General features: G+C 39.4%; 1 protein-coding gene across 2 annotated transcripts in view; it reads left to right on the forward strand.

Moving 5' to 3' along the window:
• The window catches only part of NEDD4 (NEDD4 E3 ubiquitin protein ligase), a 136,264-nt gene extending 117,667 nt beyond the window's left edge, over positions 1–18,597 (forward strand). For both annotated transcript variants that reach the window (XM_080687249.1, XM_080687248.1), the window contains 12 exons: positions 30–95; positions 3,659–3,888; positions 4,802–4,923; positions 5,049–5,119; positions 7,015–7,110; positions 7,439–7,512; positions 7,798–7,858; positions 10,136–10,195; positions 10,278–10,385; positions 11,016–11,112; positions 15,091–15,163; positions 15,622–18,597. In XM_080687249.1, coding sequence (XP_080543375.1) covers positions 30–95; positions 3,659–3,888; positions 4,802–4,923; positions 5,049–5,119; positions 7,015–7,110; positions 7,439–7,512; positions 7,798–7,858; positions 10,136–10,195; positions 10,278–10,385; positions 11,016–11,112; positions 15,091–15,163; positions 15,622–15,724 — 1,161 coding nt within the window. In that variant the 3' untranslated portion in view covers positions 15,725–18,597. The remainder of the gene's footprint in view (positions 1–29; positions 96–3,658; positions 3,889–4,801; positions 4,924–5,048; positions 5,120–7,014; positions 7,111–7,438; positions 7,513–7,797; positions 7,859–10,135; positions 10,196–10,277; positions 10,386–11,015; positions 11,113–15,090; positions 15,164–15,621) is intronic.
• Positions 18,598–23,110: the final 4,513 nt, after the last annotated feature.

The following is a 23,110-nucleotide window of genomic DNA, read 5'->3' on the forward strand; positions in this document are numbered from 1 at the left end:
CTTTATTTTTCCAAAAATTTCAACTCAAGGCAGTGCCCTACTCCAGGGATTACAAAAGAAAGTATGAGTTCTTCCGAAGAAAGTTGAAGAAGCAGGTTAGTGATACTTATAATGAGTTTTTAAGAATGAATGTTATGTACACTGAGGTAATGGGAAATACTTTTTTAAATGGATGAAGGAGATACAAAAAAAAAGAAAAGAAAAGAATATAGTAAGAGAATTTGTTCTATATTTGTAACAACTTTAACTAGTTTCCTATAGGGAAAGGACGCTTATTCTTTTATATACCTTTAGAGACCACAGTCATCTTATGTCTTTATTTTTTAAGATATCCTGTAATCTAGAAAAGTAATATTAAAAGCTTGCTTTTAAAGAACTCCAACGTCGTTTCCTAGAGGGGTTGTGGGGCTTGGGCTTTGTAGAACCTGAGCAAGAGTCGCTCTGGAGATGCTCTCCTCCTGGTCTTTGACTGTGCAGGGCTCTCTGGATTCCTTTTCTGCTTTGACTGTTGTTTTCCAGTGGTAGTCATTCATTCTCTACAGTTTCAAATGTAACACTGTATAATTGGAAAGTACAGCTGTGGTTGGAATAGTGCTCTTGTTGCTTGTATCCTTGTACTTATCACATCTGTTCACTACACTCCCTTCCATCACCAAAAATTTAATATGTTTGGAATTAAACTCATTATCTACCCATCTATTTCATTTCTGTTGGTAATGACTATATTTTTAATACCTTTCCAATTTGCTCACGCTTTTCCCCTTTCCCTGCAGTTTAGGAATACTACCAGTAGGTGGCTATATTGGGTTACATTTTCTTGCATTCTAAGCCAGAAGCCTGCTTTTGCACATCCAAGATTCAAAATTTAACAAAAATGAAATATAATAGTTGTTTAGTGCAACTATTGTATGTCTAAATAAAATCATAAAATATAAGCAATTTTTTAAACTCATCTTCAATAAAAACTGTTAAAATTGCTTTAGAAATTTGTTTTCTACTTCTTAAAATTCTTTGGGATTTTAAGTTTTTGTTGGTTTATTTGTCTGGTAAATATTTTCAGTCTTAATGAAAAATGCTGGTGAAATAGGAGGACTAACTTCTTTTGTCACCCTGAACACTTATAAACATGTTACGATATCTAATTGTTTATGTTTTCCAGGCAGCAGGAGATATGGAACAAGGCCTTTAGAAACAGGTCACAGAACACAGAACTTATAATGAAAGCAGTAATACTTATTGAGCTCTCACTATATACTGGGCAGTCTTCTTAGCAAGTTAAATGTATTATTCATGTCATCTCTACAATAACTCTATAAGGAAGGGACTTTTTTGAAATGAATAAAAGTACTTTTAATAATGCATAAGATAATTAAATCATAATGGGTTTTAAAAATCTATGCAACTAAATAACAATGGGTATAGAATTAAGTGAAAACACATTCATGAATATTTACAGCCTTCTACTCTGCCTAAGAAAAGGTAACAGTAATGGGTTCAACATCAAATTTATAAATTAGAATAAAAAAACAGAATATACTTAAATCATTTAAAGTTTCAAAAAAGCAACAACAAATGAAAGAAGTGATTTTTTAAATTGTGAAATTAAATCTATTTTAAATTACTTTGTGAGGAATAATAGACATCTCCTTAAGAAAAAAACACACGAAGCACAAACAACTCTTATAAATGTAAGAGGGCTAAAATGACATTTACATCAGCAATTAACATATGAGAGAAAATTAAAAACTACTATAAACTTTTAGATTTGAAGACTTATTTGAAATAATCAATTTAGACAAATTCCTAGAAAAACATCACTTTCTAGAATTGACCCAGGATATCAGTTAAACTTGAATATTTCTGGGAAAAGTTTTTTTAATGTAATTTTTTATTTTTCAATTACAATTGACATACAATATTATATTTGTTTTAGATGTATATCCCAGTGATTAGACATTATGTAACTTACTAAGTGATCTCATAATAAATCTTGTACCCATTTGACAACATACTTAGTTATTAGAATATTATTGACTATATTTTCTATGCTGTACTTTATATCCTCATGACTATTCTGTAACTACCAATTTATACTTCTTAATCCCTTCACCTTTCCACTCATCCCCCCCAACGTCCCTCCCATCTGGTCCCTCCCATTCTCTGTTCTGCTTGTTCATCTATTTTGTTTTTAGATTCAGTTGTTGATAGGTATGTATTTATTGCCATTTTATTGTTCATATTTTCTCCTCCTCCTCCACCTCCTCCTTCTCCTTCAAAAAGACGCTTTAACATTTCATGTAGGACTGGTTTGGTAGTGATAAACTCCTTTAAATGTTTCTTGTCTGGGAAGCTCCCTATATACCAGAGAGGGACTGTTATCACATTTTACAGGTGAGGAAACTGAGGCACTGAGAGATTAGATAATGTGATCAAGTTCCATGGTTGTTAGTGGCAAAGCTTCAGAGTCCATATTCTTAACCATCATGACATATATTGGTGATTAAGAGAGAAAACTTGTGAGGAAATTATCCACATTGCAACAAAGGTATATAAAGAGATAAAAACATGAGTGAACGGTAAGAGACAAGGTGTCATTCCCGAAGCATGGCACAGGACGCTAAGAAGCTGAACCCCTCCTCCCCCCCCCTGCCCCCCGTTTAACAAAAAATCGCAGGCATGATTTAAACAATGAAATCCATATCTGCACACATCACTCCAAAAAGAGCAGAACACCAAGACAGAGATAAAAATATTAAACACCAATGCTACAAAGCCTTGAGCTACCTTTAAGCTTGACCTCTGCCTTATCCTTAACAATGTCGCACCTACTTTAAAACTGAGACCCGCCGAAACCGGTTTGGCTCGGTGGATAGAGCATCGGCCTGCGGACTGAGGGGTCCCGGGTTCGATTCCGGTCAAGGGCATGTACCTTGGTTGCGGGCACATCCCCAGTAGGTGGTGTGCAGGAGGCAGCTGATCGATGTTTCTCTCTCATCGATGTTTCTGACTCTCTATCTCTCTCCCTTCCTCTCTGTAAAAAATAAATAAAATATATTAAAAAAAAAAAAAAAAAAAAAAAACTGAGACCCAAGAGCGAAGCCTTTCCTAACTTCTGTCTTCAGTTTCTTCACCCATAAAACGGAGATAATAATAGCAGCTTCCTCATAGTGCTGTTATGGGGAGTAATTGCATTAACCCATTAAAATGTGGGGAACAGTGCCTCTCACAGTCTGTAAATATTAGTACCTATTGAAGAGTGAATGAGACAGACTCCAAGGAGGAATGGTGGGAGCAGGGAAAAACCCTGAACTGACAGGCAGGTAGCAAGTAGCAGGCAGCAGCTACACTGTAGGTCACAAGTGGGTCTTCACTGGAACTTAATATGCAAAGGACTGTTCCTGAAACACCTTCACCTGAGCGTTACTGCCACCATCAGTGGCTTCTTCAGATATAAAAATCAGAAGTCTGTGTTACTAAGTGATTAGAGAAAACGCATGAATTCTATCATACCATAGAGGAAATATTCCTAGTCATGCTTTCCCTGAGAAAGGGTCTTGGCACAAGGTAGAATACAATGAATTGTGTAAGTTTCCTGAGAGAAATTTGCCGTTGTGTTGAATTGATTTAAACCAGAAGTCTCTCTTCTCTGGGCTTTCAGAATGACATTCCAAACAAGTTAGAAATGAAACTTCGCCGAGCAACTGTTCTCGAGGACTCTTACAGGAGGATTATGGGTGTCAAGAGAGCGGACTTCCTCAAGGCTCGGCTGTGGATTGAGTTTGATGGTGAAAAAGGATTAGATTACGGAGGAGTCGCCAGAGAGTGGTTCTTCCTGATCTCGAAGGAAATGTTTAACCCTTATTACGGGTTGTTTGAATATTCTGCTACGTAAGCACCTTTACAGTGACATATACAGACAAAGACATCACTGTCCTAAAAGTAACAGAGTTGTATGGTGCAAGGAAAATATGTGGTTCACTGTGCCAGAAGGAAGAGGATCACTAATGCTGTTTCAAAAATAACTTTTTAAATTGTGGTAAAACACACTTAACATAAAGTTTACCATTTGAACCATTTTAAAGTGAGTGTACAATTCATGGCATTAAGTACTCTCACACCGTTGTGCAAGCATCAGCACCATCCATCTCTAGAACTTTGCCATCATCCCAAACTGCAACTCCGTACCCATTAAACGCTAACCCTCCCAGGCCCTGGCAGCCTCCATTTTACGTTCTGTCTCTGTGAATGTGTCAACTTTAGGCACCTCATATATGTGGAATCATACAGCATTGTCTTTTTGTGACTGACTTAATTCATTAGAATAATGTCCTCAGAGTTCATCTGTATTGTAGAATGTGTCAGAATGTCCTTCCTTTTGAAGGTTAAGTAATATCCCATTATGTTATATAGAGGCCCAGTGAACGAAATTCGTGCATGGGGAGGGTCACTAGCGGCTGCTGGCTGCCAGCCAGGGCCTTCCTTCATTCCGCGCCACCCCCTGGTGGTCAGCACACATCATAGCGAGCGATCAAACTCCAGAGGGGCCACTTTGCATATTAGGCTTTTATATATATAGATACCACATTTTGTTTCTCCATTTATCTTTCAATGAACATTTGGGTTATTTCTCCCTTTTGACAGAAGTTACTGTTTTGAAAACCATTAAATCCAGAGGTTTAATATGGTTCTAAAAGAGGTAAACAACTCTAAAAAGAAAGTGATAATTTGTAATATTATTGGTCATATTAAAATTTTTATGTGAAATATAGAGAGCAGTATTTAAATGTGGTTGTCTTTGCAGGGATAATTATACCCTACAGATAAATCCAAATTCTGGATTGTGTAATGAAGATCACCTCTCCTACTTCAAGTTTATTGGCCGGGTAGCTGGAATGGCAGTTTATCATGGCAAACTGTTGGATGGTTAGTATTAAGCTTAAAAGTTTCTTATATGTAATTATAATTATTGTATTATAATGTAATTATAATGTGATGATCTGATTTCTTTCACTTGGTAATCATTTTAAAAATATTTGCTTTCTTGCAAGGTTTTTTCATCCGCCCATTTTACAAGATGATGCTACACAAACCAATAACACTTCATGATATGGAATCAGTGGTATGTCATTTTCACTTACAATATATAGAGAGAATAATTTAACAGGCAACTGAATATTTTAAAGAGCTAGCTTTTAAAGATGAAGAAATTAATAGATTATAATGTTCCAAAATATAACATTTCCCCCAACATTTTATTATGAAAAACTTCTAACATATAATAAGATAAAAAGATTTTACAGTGGACATGTGTGTAGCCACTATCCAGATTCCACTATTGGCTTTTTATCTATACTTATCACATACCTATTCACCCCTCTATCCATCAATCCATTTTACTTTTCTGATACATTTCAAAGAAAGTTGCAGATATTAATAAACTTCTCCCTAAATACTTCAATATGCTGAACAACATTTTAATGTATTTCTCACATCAATATTTGAATTGTAATCACTTATCATGCATGGCATATGTTTTCAAAATATCAGTTCAAAGGCAAGACCTTGAGATTAGGCCACTACAAAGAAGCAGAAACATAAGGATTAAATCCCTCACTATAGCCCATGCTGAATAGCCTCAAACACTGTGTACACATGGGTTCCAAGACCGCTTCCTCAGTACCAGGTTCACTTTGCATTCCCTTCCTGTGACACAGTATCAGTGTGAACAGTATAATTCTTTACAAATCATAAGGTTGTGCAGTTACTTGAGTTGGTTAATTGAGATTCTGTATTTGAGGTTATTCTTTAACTTGGCCCAGGTAGAAATAACAGCCTTCCCACTGCTACTTAAACAGTACACACACAGTCTCACAGGCCACATGAGAAAGGTGCTATGTGCTCGTGAATAGCCATGGAAGTTAGGATTCATCTGAAAGCTGCTTTATTGATCTTTAACTGAGTAATAAAATATTTACCTCCACTACTTCCACACAGAGATTAAGTTCTAAACTTTTAAGCAGGCCCCACTCTATTGATGTATACATTTTTACTCTCACACGTACTAGTCATCCATCTCTATCTATATAAATAAAAGGCTAATATAATATACTAAGTGTCCATCTGGGTAATGACATCATGTAGCAACACCCAGCTTTCTCTCCCTAGCGACTAGACTCCTTGCAGTGTCTTCAGCCCAGGAACACGACTTGCTTTACAGCCAGGTGGAAACATTTTACACTTTAACCAAATGTCTGTGAAGCATTTTCCCATGCCTCATCTCATTTGATCCTCACAGAAGTCCTGGAGTAGGTAGATAGGAGACTCAGTGGAATCCTATTTTTTTCTCATTAGCCAGGAAACAGAGATTTAGAAAGTTTAGAAACTTGACCCGACTGAAAAGAAGTAAGAAATGATGGACCTTGAAAATGGCTTCACGTTTTCTCACTGCACAGAATATAGTCAAACACTGCTGTAGTTAAATATTTTACCCTTTGTTCTCCCTGCCTGATCTACAATAATAATCTGCTTCATGTTGATATTTACTGCTCTGCTGCTGACAATTACCTGAAGGAGAAGTTGGGATGCTTTACTGGGCTGGGAAAAGTTTAGCTAAATCAGAAAGCAGGTCTAATTAAGCAAGTTTATTCTATAGCTATAAAAGGCTAAGTTGACTCGCGCATGCGCAATACACATAAAACTCTCACTGGCGCCAATCTCATGCGTGTATTTCAATCTGTCATTGTCAATCGTGAATTTGGTTGACACTTCTATTATGGAGAAAGGGTGAATAGTGATATTAAAATATTTCTTCTAATTAATTTCCTTTCAATGTGCACGAATTTGTGCATTGGGCCACTAGTTTATAATACATGTGAATGTATGGAAAAGGTGTCCAATGACCTTTTCCCTTTGGTCCCATTATTCCTTCAGACTCTCAGTATACTTCCTTTGCAGGTGCAGGTGTCTTCTTTTTATATGTATACAAATATTACATATGTAATTTTCCCCATCTAGGATAGTGAATATTACAATTCACTAAGATGGATTCTTGAAAATGATCCAACAGAACTGGACCTCAGGTTTGTCATAGATGAAGAACTTTTTGGACAGGTTTGTAAACTTTGATGAATTAAAATGGTACATGAATTATGACACAAATGTTATAACAAGTTTAGACGTTAAATAATGTGTATACTCAAAATATTTCTGTGCTCTATTTTTAAATTTATTTTCCAGTAACAAAAGCTGTCTCTCAGCAAGAATTTCTGCTTTCTTTGACATTTGACTCATTCCGTATTTATTTTAGTAAAACTAATATTTTAAGTTTTCTTAGTTTTGAATGGATTTAATTTAAAACACCAGGTTTCTGGTATAACTATAATATGTATATTTTTTTTTTCACTAAACTAACATATGAAGGTATCATACTTTATTTTAGACACATCAGCATGAGTTGAAAGTTGGTGGATCAGAAATAGTTGTCACCAATAAGAACAAAAAGGAATATATTTAGTAAGTATTTTGTTAGTAAGTGTTTTGCTATACTTAGTAAATACTTTGCTGGAAATAATTTTGTACTTCTTTCCAGGAAGACTCTATTATTATCTCTCTTTCCCAGTAGCTAGAGTCATGATGTCGCTTTCTCTTTCTTTAACAATGCTGTATTGCCCACTCAGATTCAGGGTTTACCTTGGGCTTAGCTAGTCTTTATTTTGTTTGTTTCTAAAAAGGATAAATATGCCTTGAATTTTTTTTTCTTGGTTTGTGTGAAAAAGACAGACTTTTTGTTTCTTTTAGCCTTGTAATACAGTGGCGATTTGTGAATCGAATCCAGAAGCAAATGGCTGCTTTTAAAGAGGTACTCATCTTCTTTCGTTTGCTTTTCTGTAATTTCAAAGTGTAGTCCATCAAATGTAAATATTGGGGCTTCTCATATCTGAGAAAAATTAGCATATGACTTCCCAATTTAATTATATTTTTATATTAACAAAGTACTCAATCACTCAAGAGATCCATGCAATAAACCTTGACAGTCCCCCCTCCCATTGCCCTTACCTTTCCCAATCCCACTCCTTTCACCTTAAATGACCTTAGTGAACAAAGGAACAAGAGTGCTATAAGAATAGTGGGATATACCACTTGTTTCTTTTCCTGTGTGGGATCACACTGTATGTATTGGTTTGTGACTTGTTTTCTTATCACATATTTATTGGAGATCTTACCATGTCAGGAGATATAGCTGTCATTATTTATGGCTGCATTTTATTCATAATGTTAATTCTTAAGTTATTTAAACTTCCCCCAACTGGTAGACATTTGGGCTATTATCAGGGCATTCATTTCTTAAACTAACTTAAAATTTCCTGTTAAATATTTTTTACATACTTTCTCATTTATTCAGTATTGAGCACTGTCTGGTGCTACCTCAGGCAAAAAGACATAAGCCGTACTATTAGGGAGCAGAGAATCTAAAACTTGAAATGGACAGATGCAAGCCTGAAGTGCTAGGGAGGCCCAGAAGAGAGGGAGAGACCAGAGTGGGGAGAGTGGAGGTGGGGCAGGGAAGGACTAGAGGGATTGGCCAGACACAGAAAGGAGGGAAATGCAGTTCTGAGAGAGCAGCAGTTGAGACCGACTATACACACATTAGACAGCAGACAAGCAATTCCAATACTGGAAAAGAGGACGCGAAAGGTAAAACTAAACCTGGAGAGCTGGCCAAAAACCAGATTGTGAAGGGCCTGTTTGTTAGTTTTCTCTGAAGTCCAGTGAGAGGAAGGGAAATGGTGTTAAGATGCATTGTACACTTTAGTCAGACCATTCTGGAAATGATGTGCAGTAAATCAGAAGAGGAGAGGTCTAGTTGGGAAAGAATCCAGGTGAAGAATGGATTAGGAACCAAGAAAGTAGTGCTGTGGGTGCATCTCAATGGTCTTCAGGAGGGGAGATCCACCATAGGGTGATTAAAGGATGGATAATTGGGGTGGCAGTATGGATTGGGGAATCGTCTGTGAATGTATAATGGAGCTGTAGACCAGATCAGATGGAAAATTCAAAAGAACAGGAAGGTGAAAGAGGATGGCCACATGTGGAAACCTGGGAACACCAACATTTAAAGGATGGACAGTGAGAAAAGGAGTCTTCAAAGGAATTAGCAAAGGCAGACAGAGACATAAGAGCAAAACCATCAACAGCAAAGTTTCAAGAACAAAGATGATTTCAACAATATACTGCAGAGAAGTCAAATAAGACATGGAATTAGAAAGCGCTCATTAGATGTAGCCGCAAAGTTGCTTAGACTTTTTCCCAGGACAGCCTCGGGGGAAGCAGTGGCATAGAGGTCAGATTGCAATGGGTTGAGGGATAGACAGGAGGTGAACAAGTAGATTTGATAACATATATCACTGTCAAGAACTTGTCTGTGAAGAGAAGAAAGGGGTGTTTGCTCTTTTGTTTTTAACGTAGATATGGCTGGAGCGCATTTAAATGCACAAAGAGTAAGCTGATAAAGAGAAGGAGGGTTAGTGCGGTGACCTTGAGGAAGCAGGTGAAGCGCAGAGAGGGAGTGGTACCTCTTTCCACTGCAGTGGGAAGGAGGCCATGGTGGATGTTGGTGCTGGTTGTACATGGGAAGGTGGAAGGTTGAGCGAATTCCATCCTGCATAATTGCCTCTATGTCTCTCTCAAACAGAAATTGTCTCCTGTAAAGAAGGGGTGACATGGAGGAGGGGGAGGCTTGAGGAGTACAGGGAAGCTTTAAAATTGCCACTTTGAGGAAACTCTGAGAGAACAGACTAGGGACACATAGCTTCTTGCCAATATTGAAATCTCGGTTGCATGGAGTTGGGTTATTGTCAGGGCACTCATTTCTTAAGCTACCTTAAAATCTTCTGTTAAATATTTATCACATAATTTTTCATTTATTCAGTATTGAGCACTGACTGTGTGTCTTGTGCAAAAAGGCATAGCTATCAGGAAGCAGAGAATCTAAAATGTGAAATAGACAGACGCAAGCATGAATGTGTAATGGTAGAATCTGTGTGGACGTGGGGTTCCTCCAGAAGCATCCAGGAGCTGAAGTAGGATTGCCCACTGACCCTGCTAACCAGGTTTCTAAATCCACTCTTTCTTCTAGGGATTTTTTGAACTGATACCACAGGATCTCATCAAAATTTTTGATGAAAATGAGCTAGAGGTAAGAAACATTTTTACTTCAAAACGGAACTTTGGTGCTCGTTATTTTTCTCATCTACAGTTTGACATTTCTGATTATGTAGCTTCTTATGTGTGGGTTGGGAGATGTCGATGTGAATGACTGGAGAGAACACACCAAGTACAAAAATGGCTACAGCGTCAATCATCAGGTCATCCAGTGGTTTTGGAAGGTAATCAGAAGCTCCTTTCTTCATAAATTACTTTCGATAGATTCGATCATATTTAACTATACTAGCTACTTTCTCATACATAAGACAGAATAGAGACCAGCAAAGGATATCTTTGATTTCGTACTATATACATCTATCTTCTGAGTATGGTCCCAACCTCCATCCATATTTATAGATACTAGTAAGTAAGTAAAATGTTCAGAATCTAGCAAATGGCAGTGACAGCTAAAATGGGCACTTAGTTTCTTATTGAAGAAGGGACTCTTCAGGAGAACCTGTAATAAACTGCAGTGTGTTGTCTAGGACTCCTCCATGACTCCTTTAAATGTTATTTTCAGCATATGGAGAAAGTGTATACCACTCAATAATACCAGTAAGTATAGTTCTTAAAAACCATGACTCACTGAGAAGAAATTTTGGTCACTTTATTAGGCTTTACTCTCTTATAAGCCTTGGAAACAAAGTTCTCAAGAACATCGTAAACGACCCATAAACACAAGTTTAACTAAAAGAAACATGCAGATTTACTAAGTGGTCAGTAATGCTCTAACAAAATTCAGACAGCATACTTGGATAGTTTTGGTACCTTTTCCCAGTGAAAGTCTTAAATGCTGTTTTTATGTTATTCAGGCTGTTTTAATGATGGATTCAGAAAAAAGAATAAGATTACTTCAGTTCGTCACTGGCACATCTCGAGTGCCTATGAATGGATTTGCTGAACTATATGGTAAGGGTTTTCCAAACAGCATTTAAAAATGGAGCAAAGCCAGTTGTCTTTGTCATGGCTGATTAGTCTTCAAGACTCTATCATTCATACAGACATTTAGCTTAACAAAAAAGATTTTTAAATGATTTAATTAGATACACTCAAGTAGGCCAAAATATATGTACACCTTCTAATGAGATAGCAAAGGAGAAAACTGGAATATGAAATGACTTGAGTTACTTTTCCTCCTTGAATTTTAAAGTTCTCCTTCCAATACAGAAAAAGTGTTGCCTGTGGTGTGAGTTTAGGGCAGTGTGTCAAGTTCCACAGAATGTTAATAAGTGTACAACAAACAGCAAAGCGTGTCATAGTAGAATACATATGAGAAAATACTGGACTAAACAAAGTTAAACTGGTTTCTTTGGGTTTTCTTCAGAGCCTTTACTGTGGGGGAAAAAAAGCAGATTTTCCAAAGTTATTTGGTCATGGAATCCTTGGCGGGGGGGGGGGGGGGGTGGGTATTTGGAGGGTGGAGAGTCTCATGAGGCTACTGTTCCTCAGCCTTGTGGGAAATGGCGGACTGGGGATAGGAATGCACCTATCTCTTGCTATTTAGAATAACTATTAAGTTTTCTATAAAGTGAAATTCTGTGCTCTTTTTTTTTTAATCCTCACCCGAGGATATTTTTCCATTGATTTTTAGAGAGTGGTGGGGGGGGGGAGAGAGAGAGAAACATCGATTTCTCACATTGATTGATTGCCTCCTACGAGCACCACAACCAGGGCAGAGGATAGACCTGCAACCAAGGTACATGCCCTTGACTGGAATCAAACCCAGGACCCTTTAGTCCACAGGCCAATGCTCCATCCACTGAGCAAAACTGGCCAGGGCTAAAGTGAAATTCTATATAGCTTATCAAACTATTTTCTGGTCTATTCACCTCATAGCTCTAGAGGTGTGTTTTGTTAAAAAAAAGAAGAAGAAGAAGAAAAAGGGAAAAAATGTACTGTTTCTGATATAGAGCACAGCAATTTGTCTCACATCTTAACATATTGTTGTTTTTTGTTTGTTTGTTTGTTTTTTTATATATTTTATTGATTTTTTACAGAGAGGAAGGGAGAAGGATAGAGAGTCAGAAACATCGATGAGAGAGAAACATCGATCAGCTGCCTCTGCACACTCCCCACTGGGTATGTGCCTGCAACCAAGGTACATGCCCTTGGCCGGAATCGAACCTGGGACCCTTGAGTCCGCAGGCCGACGCTCTATCCACTGAGCCAAACCGGTTAGGGCTTAACATATTGTTTATTGGAATTACATTTATTTGCTATTAAAGATACCAAGGCTGGCCAGGTAGCTCAGTTGATTAGAATGTCGTCCCAGTACACCAGGGGTGGGCAAACTTTTTGACTCGAGGGTCACAATGGGTTCTTAAACTGGACCGGAGGGCCGGAACAAAAGCATGGATGGAGTGTTTGTGTGAACTAATATAAATTCAAAGTAAAGGAGCGGAGGGGAGAGCAAGAGAACCGGATAGAACAGCCGGATCCGGCCCGCAGGCCGTAGTTTGCCCACGGCTGCAGTACACCAAGGTTGTGGGTTCGATCCCCAGTCAGGGCACATGCAAGAGTCAACCAATGAGTGCGTGGATAGGTGGAACAACAAATCAATGTTTCTCTCTCTCTCTCTCTCTCTCTCTCTCTCTCTCTCTCTCTCTCTCTCTCTCTCTCTCTCTTTCTCTAAATAAATAAAGATACCAAGAAGAATAAATCATTCAGAGAAAGTATTGCCAGGAGTGGAGCCCCACTCAGAGCAACAAAGATTAGAATTGTTCAGGGAATGGGAAGTCAGAGGATACGGACTGCTGCCTGGGTGGTGCTAGCTGACTTTTCTGGGCATAGAGAAAGCTGCTGCGACCTGATGGGATTGCTAGCCCCTCTGTCTCCTCCTTGGGAAACCTGATCTCCTTGTTAAGCTTCATTAATATTTGCTGGCAGAACCTGTCAAGCTGCTGCCACTTTTTTAGAACAAGCATGTCTCGTTTATTTGGCCCAACATGGGCTGCATGCCTCGTTTATTTGGCCCATGTTGGCCTTTTAGTTTGACATGCTTGATCTAGAGCAGTGGTCGGCAAACTCATTAGTCAACAGAGCCAAATATCAACAGTACAACGATTGAAATTTCTTTTGAGAGCCACATTTTTTAAACTTAAACTTCTTCTAAGGCCACTTTTTCAAAATAGACTCGCCCAGGCCGTGGTATTTTGTGGAAGAGCCACACTCAAGGGGCCAAAGAGCCGCATGTGGCTCGCGAGCCGCCGTTTGCCAACCACGGGGCTAGAATAACCATCCACAGTGAGAAGAATGAGAGGGAGCTTTGCCGCTAGTCAGTGTGCTCATTCCCTGCCTAATTGGATTTCTTGGCATTTGTCTTGCTGGTGTTTTCACCCGACTCCCTTTCCTGCCTCTCCTGCTATGTAACCATTCCGTAAAGAAAATCATGGCAAACACCCTTTTCATCTCTACCTCCACTTCCCTCTTCTCTGCATCCAGGCCTACAGCCATCCACTGATTTCACAAACTTTGGAATTTGGGGAAAATATCCCACACACAGAGCCAGAGATGTTAGTATTAGAATACAAATTCAAGTTCTTTTGTATTTACAAAGGACGGTGTTGCTACAAAATATTAATATTGCTATGTGATATTATCTAGCCAGTGAAAACCATGTTGAGTGTATATAGATTGACTTAGAGGGAGTCTTCCCAATGGATTGTTCAGATGAGAGAATCAAGAGGCTGGAAAACAAATAATGACAAAAGTGCTGAGGTGTTAATAACTGTGAACGTAATTGTGATGTATGGAAAGTAATGCTTTTTAAAAACAGGATGGAGAAAAGTATGGAAGGTTACATGTTGGGTTGTCTGCATTGATTACCTGGGAGGTTGGAGGATGTTGAGAATTAGAGGAGGAAGAGCTAAGTGAAAACACCAAAGGAAAAAAGAGTTTATAGAAATATCCAAAATAGAAGGAAAATGTCGCATGCATAACGTGATCACATTCTATTTATGTGCACATGCACAAAAGATTCATGATGGGAGGTTTACTCAGATTTAATAGTGGAATCTGAGGTGATTTTTACATCATTATATTTTTCTTGATTTAATTTTTGCAGTAAATTTTATAATCAGAAAAATTAAAGCTGTTTCCAGTGGGACACCTAAAAGAAAGGAGAATGCTGGTGAAGGAGGCGGTCCACAGAAAGCCAGGGTGCCCTGGCCGGTGTGCTCGCTTGGTCGGTGTCCTGTGCACTGAAAGGTTGCTGCTTTGATTCCTGGTCAGGGCACTGGTCTGGTTGTAGGCTCCATCCCCGGTAGGGGGTGTGCAGGGGGCAGCCGATTGATGTTCCACTCCCACATCAGTGTTTCTCCTCCTTCTCCCTTCCCCTCTCTCTCAAAATCAATTAAAAATCAATTTAAAGCCGAAACCGGTTTGGCTCAGTGGATAGAGCGTCGGCCTGCGGACTGAAGGGTCCCGGGTTCGATTCCGGTCAAGGGCATGTACCTTGGTTGCGGGCACATCCCCAGTGGGAGGTGTGCAGGAGGCAGCTGGTCGATGTTTCTCTCTCATCGATGTTTCTAGCTCTCTATACCTCTCCCTTCCTCTCTGTAAAATATCAATAAAATATATTTTTTTAAAAAATCAATTTAAAAATCTTTTTTAAAAAGGAGAAAAAAAGCAATGCAGGACTAGGAAACAGCAAAAGCACCTTGGGACATCTCACCCCAGGGGCAGAGTGATTCAGTGGAAAAGGAATCCTCATTTCATGGCTGGGCAATAAAACCTTCAAGCATAGGACAGCCTTCATTTCTTCTGAGTTTAAAAAAACTAGATGAGTTCTCTGTGTGTTTAAGTTTTACAATAGAAAGCGTGCGTTGTGAAATGCCTAGGGTTTCCTTTAAAGAGTAAATGAAACCAAAGCACTCTTCTTTCTGATAGGCTCAAATGGACCACAGTCTTTTACAGTTGAACAGTGGGGCACCCCTGAAAAGCTGCCAAGAGCCCATACGTGGTAAGCAGATTCTTACATCCTGAGAGAACAACTTCTCAGAGAGCGAAGTTCTTTCGGTAGCGAAGGCCCCTCTGTGCTATGGAGGAGGCGAGGGAGGGAAGGGAGGAGGAGAGGGGAAGAGGAGGAGGAGGAAGAAGAGGAGGCAGCAACACCAACCCAAGGTAGGTTGGAGTTTGAAATCCAGGTAGCTGCACATTGGAGATGCAACGTCAACTGTTTACCCTGTGTTGCCTCCATTGCATGAGTGATGGGTCATGCCAAGAGGGTAGAACATTGCCTTCCGAGGTTAAAGTGACAGAAGACATTTGGAGGTGGGGGCAGAGGACTTTACCAAGAAATCCTGAGGGGAGTCCATGCCCAGAGCGCAGTCCTGTATCTTCCTTCTCCCCCAGTGATGACATGTCTCTTATACTCGCTTTGTCTGTGTCTGTCATAACCAGTTCCCTTCTGTTTTTCAGCTTTAATCGACTGGACTTGCCACCCTATGAATCATTTGAAGAATTATGGGATAAACTTCAGGTGGCAATTGAGAACACTCAGGGTTTTGATGGAGTTGATTAGATTACAAATAACAATCTAGGTTGTTTTACTGCCACGTTTTTATAAGCAACATCTTGACTTAAAATTTTCCGGGGAACTACTAAAACTTAGCCATTGATCCCTCCCAGATATTGGAGAAAATCACATAAATGCATAAGAAGAAATAGTGTGATGACTTTACCAGTATTTCATCCTCTTTAAAAGAATGTGTTGCTTTTACAGTTGTTTCATTCTATCTTTAGAGTTCACACTCCAGGACCTAAGTCCTTTGTGCCTGAAATAGTGAATGTGTCCTTAACATTTACCTCTTTTCCAGTATTCGCCAGGCAGTCCTTTCTTAAACTACTGAAATGATAACTGTGAAATATTTGTGATAAGTGTCATGTGTGAAGAGTTTGATGCTTTTTGAGAAGGAAAACCCAACTTTGGAAAAGCAGACTTAAATATTGAGTAAACTACATGATACTGAGTGCTGCCTACAGTTATTTATTACTCTGTAGCCCTATCTAGTGCACCTTCCTGCCCAGATTTTTGGAACAACCGTGTTACTATATTTTTAGTCAACTGACTCGCTAGCAATAACAGCAAAAGAAATTGTTTACTCCTTCATTTTAAAAGTATTTGGTTTTTGTTAATATGTGGTTTTGCTCAACGAAGTGGTGTATAAGACGTGAAGCAAATTCAGATTTGCAGAGGGTGGAAAGTATTAATGCCGTCCTCTTGCCTCCATATCCTGGTGGTTCATCAGAGTAGTCATCACTCTCACGTTGTAGTTTAGTTCAAGGAATTCCTTCTTCCCACATTAAACTAAAGCTCCACAAAGCAGTATTTCTAAGTACGTCTCGAAGAACTAAGTTAAATGTATAGTACTTGCCTTTACTAGACATTCTTTACACTTGCACAATTATGTAGTAACTCTATGTTTACAGGGTTTATTATGTTTACACATTAAGCTAATTCCTGTAGTTGCCTTTTTATATTTTTAGTATGTCACTTTAGTCATAAAACCAAATAATTTGTTAAAAAACAACCAAAGAGTAGCTATAATGCATAATTTGTATTAAATTTATTACCACATTTCTTATGCTTTTTAAAAAGTATACTGTTTACTTTGAAAGTGATGATGTTTTACTATAACTCCCAAACTCTTTAGCAAAATGTTACAGGTAGAATCCTACTTGAATCAAATTCAAGTACCTGAAAACCACCTCCATCCAGCAAACGTGTATTAGATGTCTGCTATGCACATAGCACTGTGCGAGGCCCTGGGTGAGAGTCGTCAGCTCCCAAGAAATCTAGCTCAGCCCTCATCCACAAGGAACTTACCAGCGTGTGAATGCATTTTCATCCATCAGCGTAGGGGTGAGCAGAACAAGGCGAAAAGGAACGTGTCTGCGTGCCTGCCAAATAGTGTGCCAAGACTGTGTTTCTGTTGGAATGATTATATAGAAAATGCTCTTGGGAAAAGCTAAACCTGTTTCTCAATATGGTATCTTGGAAATTTAGGAATAATTGTAAGTATCATATAAGTGTTATGAATCCTCTTAAATACATATATGTACATATACTCTGAGAGTTGTAAGAAGTGCTTCTGGCTATTGGTTTAAGTTGGTGGGTGTAATAAGATGGTTCCCTGCTGGCGCCTGGTAGAGATCTCGCATGTGACAGTAGCAAAACCACTTTCCAAACAGCTCAGCTTCGGGGAAGGAGGTCGCAGATCACTGCTCTCTGTTTCATCTCCACTTGGGCTAAGCAGCGTTCAGGCAAGACAGGCAGGCAGGTGTCGTCCTTGATTTTATCACTTACCTGCTGTTTAAACTGAAGCAACTTATCCCACCTCTCTGGGCTCCCTGCTTCGTCACCTGTCAAATGGAATCATCACGCCCACCCTCAGTGTCACGTCAGATCGTTTGGGAGAGGTGTTTTGTAAAGTATTCGACAATCAGAAGATGCTTTGTGCTGGCCATCAGATTTTGTCAAATCAGGCGTGGACACTAACTATACTCCCAAAGAAGAATCTCTTTATTTAGAAATAAACTGACTGCTAATAAACAAGGAAATAGGAACATCTCTGATACGGAATACATACACACATACATGCATACATATGTTTGACGATGCATGGGTCTTACCATCAGAATCCATTTTCTCCACATCAGCAACGCAGTTGACATGGGCCAGTAAATTTTGGAATGTTCTCATTATGTAGAACTGAATGTGAAAACTATTTTTGTTAAAACAGAATTTTACCACCTGAGTGCTTAACTGTCACTTCTGTAAAATATCATAGCCGATATCAGAGCTTGAGAAAATATAAAGCTCGCTTTTCATCTGATGTTCATTTGGATGATCCTGTAACTCAGATAAGCCAGGGTGTTAATAAGACCAGACTCACCCCCACCAGCCCCCAGCCACAGACCATCATCCCTCTGTCTCCCAGCCGCACAGCCCCTCATCCAGACAGAACAGCATCGCTAATGCATCCTATGGCTGGAGAGGAAGTAGGGTCATTTTCTTAAAGCAAGGAGATCATATTTTTCTAGAAATGATAAGCACATACTCTTAGCCTATATTTTCTCTGTAATCAAACAAATTTTAATATGTCTATTAACAAATTTTAATAGACATAAAATTGTATAACAAATGCATTTCATCCTCACTGAAATTTAAATGCTGTTTGTTTTAATTATTTATAATACTAAAATTATTCCATATAATTATTAAGTTAAACACAATTCGTTCTGATTCTAAGCCATTTGACCTTGTTTTTAAAAATCCGATATGGTAAATCTATATATATCAAGATTAATGTATCAAAATTTATTGAATACTTTAAAGTATAAAATCATTTTTTAAAGATCTTGATGCCTCAAATAAAGTTCTATTCTCATTTTAAAAAACTGTGGTTCATTTTAAATAGAAATGCCTCCAAGCCAGTGTTCTGGGTGACGTCTCCTGGTCTACTCCTTTGCAGCAGCAACACAGATGCGATTCTCAAGACAATTCTGCATTTATATCTGATGAACTAACATCGTTATATATTATACACTATTAACCATAGGTAGTCTCCACTTTACAAGCAGGTCATGTTCCAAAAGTCTGATTGTTAGTGAAATATCTAGAAGACAAAATAATAAAGTTACAAATGGATTGGATTTCAGGCACTGCCCGCTGGTCATTAAAAAGACCAGCCTTTAACCTAACAGTTGTTGACAACATTGTTTCTATGAGAAAAGGAGTTCTGAGAGTTAATTCAGAACTGAGGATCTTTGCCTTCTTCGTCTTGGGCACCTGGAAGTTTCCCAGTTAGAAAGGAATCCACTCCCCTCCCTGCGCCAGCCTTTTGTTTCTGCTAAAATCCAGAGATTCCTTGGGACTCGGGCCACTGCCTTCCCTGCTCCCACCCCTCTGGTGCTAACTAGCGCAAGCACTGGCTAGCCCACACCATTCATCACCTAGAAATAAAGGGCTTCCGTAGATTTTCGTTTTTGAAAGTTAAAGGTTATCACCACATTAGCACCCTGTGTAGGTGCTGCCAGTCTCTTCTCCTGCACTCTGTTCCATGCAGTCCCTCCAGCCACGCCAGTGTTTCCTTTCTGGTCTGCAAATCTCTACAGTCAACAACACCTCCGGGAGCTCCTCATAGCCAGAAACGTGAAGCAGCCAAAACCTGTGGACATGAAATGCAGTCTGTCCTCCGTTGAATATATGAGTTCCACCTTCCATCATCCTCGCTCAGGCACCCCGTGCTCCACCCGAACCAGCCCCTAATCATCTCAGAGTGTCCGGTGCCTGCTCTGCCTGACGTGCTTTCATCCCTCACTTGAGAAATCACCCCTTTTGGGCCAATGGAAAGAGGCTGTTTGATACACTTGTATACTTGCATGAATGGCATTTCAATGGTATTGCAATTCTTTTTTTACATAATTGACTCCTACACACTTTTGGGTAGCTTGGGAACAAAGACTACTTTGTATACATCCTTTTAATACGTTCATTTACCAACACATAAATATTTGATAAATTGATGATCTGATGCATACTGTTGGTGTGTATAATCCATTCAATGCACATGTTCTGAGCACCAATGTCCCCAGCACTGTACAACATGCAGGAAGTTCTGTATTTAGGGGGACATTGGGGTCTAAATAAATACACAGTGAGCTTGACTGAGATCCTGCTGAGAGCCCGGGTCTGCAGTAAACATTTAAGTATAACCCATCATGAAAACTCAGCGAGGCAGATTTTATAGGCTCCAGAAGGGCAAGTTGTTCACCTGAGGCCACACAGCTTGCAAACTCGGTGGATTATTAACTACAACAACAAAAGCTATGGAGTCCAATATATTATTAAGGTGTACTAGTATTTGTTTTCTATTGCTGCATAACAAACTCCATACTATGAATTTAGCAGCTGAAATCAACACCCACTTTTTTTTTTAATTGATTTCAGAGAGGAAAGGAGAAGGAGAGAGAGAGAGAAACATCAATGAGAGAGAATCACTGATCTGCTGCCACCAGCATGCCCCCTACTGAGGATTGAGCCTGCAATCCTGGTATGTGCCCTGATCAGGAAATGAACTGTGATCTCCTGGTTCAGAGGTTGATGCTCAACCACTGAGCCACGCTGGCAGAGCACAACACCCATTTTTTATCTCACAGGTCAGTAGCTTAGAGTCTGCGTGGGCTCAGCTGGGTTCTTTGCTATGATCTCACAAGGCCCAAATCAAGTTGTCAACCATTTGGGCTCTTATCTGCTTCCATGATACCTTCAGGTTGTTGACAGAAAGAACCCAAATCCTTCTGGCTTAGGTCCCCATCTTTTAGCCAGCTGTCAGCTGGAGCCACTCTAAACTTCTAGCTGCCACATACATTCTTCATCACTTGGCTCCATCATTCAATCCTTATGCTCAGGGTCTCCCCCATGTCCCCTTCTGTGTACTCTTCCACCACCAGGTAGAGAGGGTTCTCTCGTTTTCAAGACTTACTTGAATAGATTAGGCCCCCCCGGATAATCTCCCCTTTTGAAGGTCCACTGTGCCATAGGCATGACAAGCAGGGAAGTGAGGAAGTGAGGTTTTAGCACATCCACAGGTTGCATGGATTGGGGGCTAGAGCCCATGGGGACAATTCCTAGAAATGTTGCTTCCCACAAAATGTAAGCATAGCAACAGATTATGGAGATTCAGTTTGAAAAACACTTACGCAGATCTAATTTTAGAGTGCACAGTTCAGTTTTTCATTCTCAGCCAGTGAGAGGCAAGATAAACTAATGCTAATATCAGCCAGTAGGATTCAGCCACAGCTGCTGTAGTCACAAGTCACTACCCTCAGGTGAGCTGCTGGTTTGTGTTTTCCCTGCGGCATCAAGGTTGAATTGGCCTGAAAATAAATTCAACTCATCCTTAGGAGATTCCTTAATATTTAAACAGAAATGAAAGGTCACAGCTGCTTTTTTTATTTATTTAAAGGGTTGGCATTCTTTCCAATGAAATCATGTTCTGGATAATGACACGGGTGCAAATCAAAATAGAACCAAGAAGGGAAGAAAGCCGTTTACAGGCCACAGTGGCTGGTCATTTGCCATCCTTCAATCTCCAGGAAGGAAGGTGAGCAAACGCCCTGGTCCCTAGAAGGCCCTGGGCAATCAGGCAAGCCTGGAGCAGAGTTTTCTCTTTGGAAAGCTAATCAGAGATTAAAGCCATAACTAGGTTCATGAACATACTCGTTTCATCATTTAGATTCTCATTTCATTTCTCTTATGAAAAATAGTCAGTTATTAGCAAGACAAATCCCATGCCTTCCTGAGAGTTTTCTGTAACACATATATTTTATAAATGATAAACTCAAGCATATTCTCTCAGATTGATAAGAAGTAATGAGCACAGTGATCTAAGGGTAACTTCAGTTCAAACAAACCCCATTTTCAGTGATGCTGGAGTTGAAAACTAGGATCCAAATGAATGACTTCGTTAAACTCAGTCATCGGGCATTAGCCCAAGTGCAGCATAAAGGTTCTTCCAGACTTACCCAGCCGGTATGGCTCAGCGGTTGAGCTTTGACCCAGGAACCAAGAGGTCGGTGGTTTGATTCTGGGTCAGGCGTGCAGGAGGCTGCAGATCGAATCAATGATGTTCCTCTCTCATCGATGTTTCTATTCCTCTCCCTTCCTCTCTTTCTAAAAATCAATAAAAACTATATAAATATATATGTATGTGTGTGTGTGTGTGTGTGTGTGTGTGTGTGTGTATATATATATATATATATATATATATATATATATATATATATATTTCTTCCAGACTTGATGACGGTGAAATATCTTATGCTCATCCAATGATCCAACAGGGTGACCAAGTTCTCAGTGATAAATGAGTAGTTGCCAACTGGGTTTCCTTTTTCAGTACTGCTACTCGTTGGAATGGTGTATTGCTTGTGCATATATATGTTGATGGTGGGCTTTAAGCTATGAGGAATTCTGTCATGTTTTATCCTTGTCTTCCAAAGAAATGTGAGAAGGGGAAAAAGAAAGCTCTATGAACTCAGTCACTACCAGGATTCAATATCTGTGGTTGCCCCAGAGACTCAATTTACATACTTGTCCCATTGGCATCTGGGAACAATGTAGATAGGAATTTGGGGTTATCGTCAAGATCTCTAATAACTAATTTAAGCATTACCAGGGCAGGAAAGAGGAAATATGCAGCACCTCCTGCAAACCTTTGGAAGGTGTATGAAGACATGTTTAAGGCCTCATCCTGAGTCGCGGCCTGTCCAATAGAAACATAATGTAGGTGACATCTGTAATTTTAGGTTTGCTAGAAGTACATTTTTAAAAGGAAGAGATAAGTAAATTTACTGGTTAAGAACATATGTTATTTAACCCAACATATTTAAAAAGTTACCATTTCAGCACGTAATCAATATAAGGTTGTTAATGAGGTGTTTTTCATTTTTTTGGTACTAAGTCTCCAAATGCATTATATGTATTTGTATGTTATGCATACAAATATATATCTCAACTCAGAATTGGCCACATTTCAAAAAGGCGCATACGGCTGGTGCTACCATATTGGACAGCATGGGAACGTGGCTGCAGGTCCTGCTTCGACACAGCAAAAGGGAGTTGAGAAGCAGCTGGTGATGTGCTAAATTAGCTAGCTTCCTCAGGCAACTCCAGAGACTTGGAAGAAGTTCCTCCCGGAGCACCAACTATGGAAAGCTGAACCACATCCGAGACAGTTGTTCTGTGGCAATTCCAAATTTTACAGTTAGGAGCTTAGGGATGGTGGTCTGGTTGAAAGGGGAGCTGTGTTTACACTGTAAGCACACTGTTTCCACTTAGATTGTATGTTTCCTAGGGGTGGCTTGGGAGAGATCTGATGCAGATGGTGGGGAGGGAAGCTAA

This window comes from Plecotus auritus, assembly GCF_963455305.1.
Source record: "Plecotus auritus genome assembly, chromosome: 1".
NCBI lineage: Eukaryota > Metazoa > Chordata > Mammalia > Chiroptera > Vespertilionidae > Plecotus > Plecotus auritus.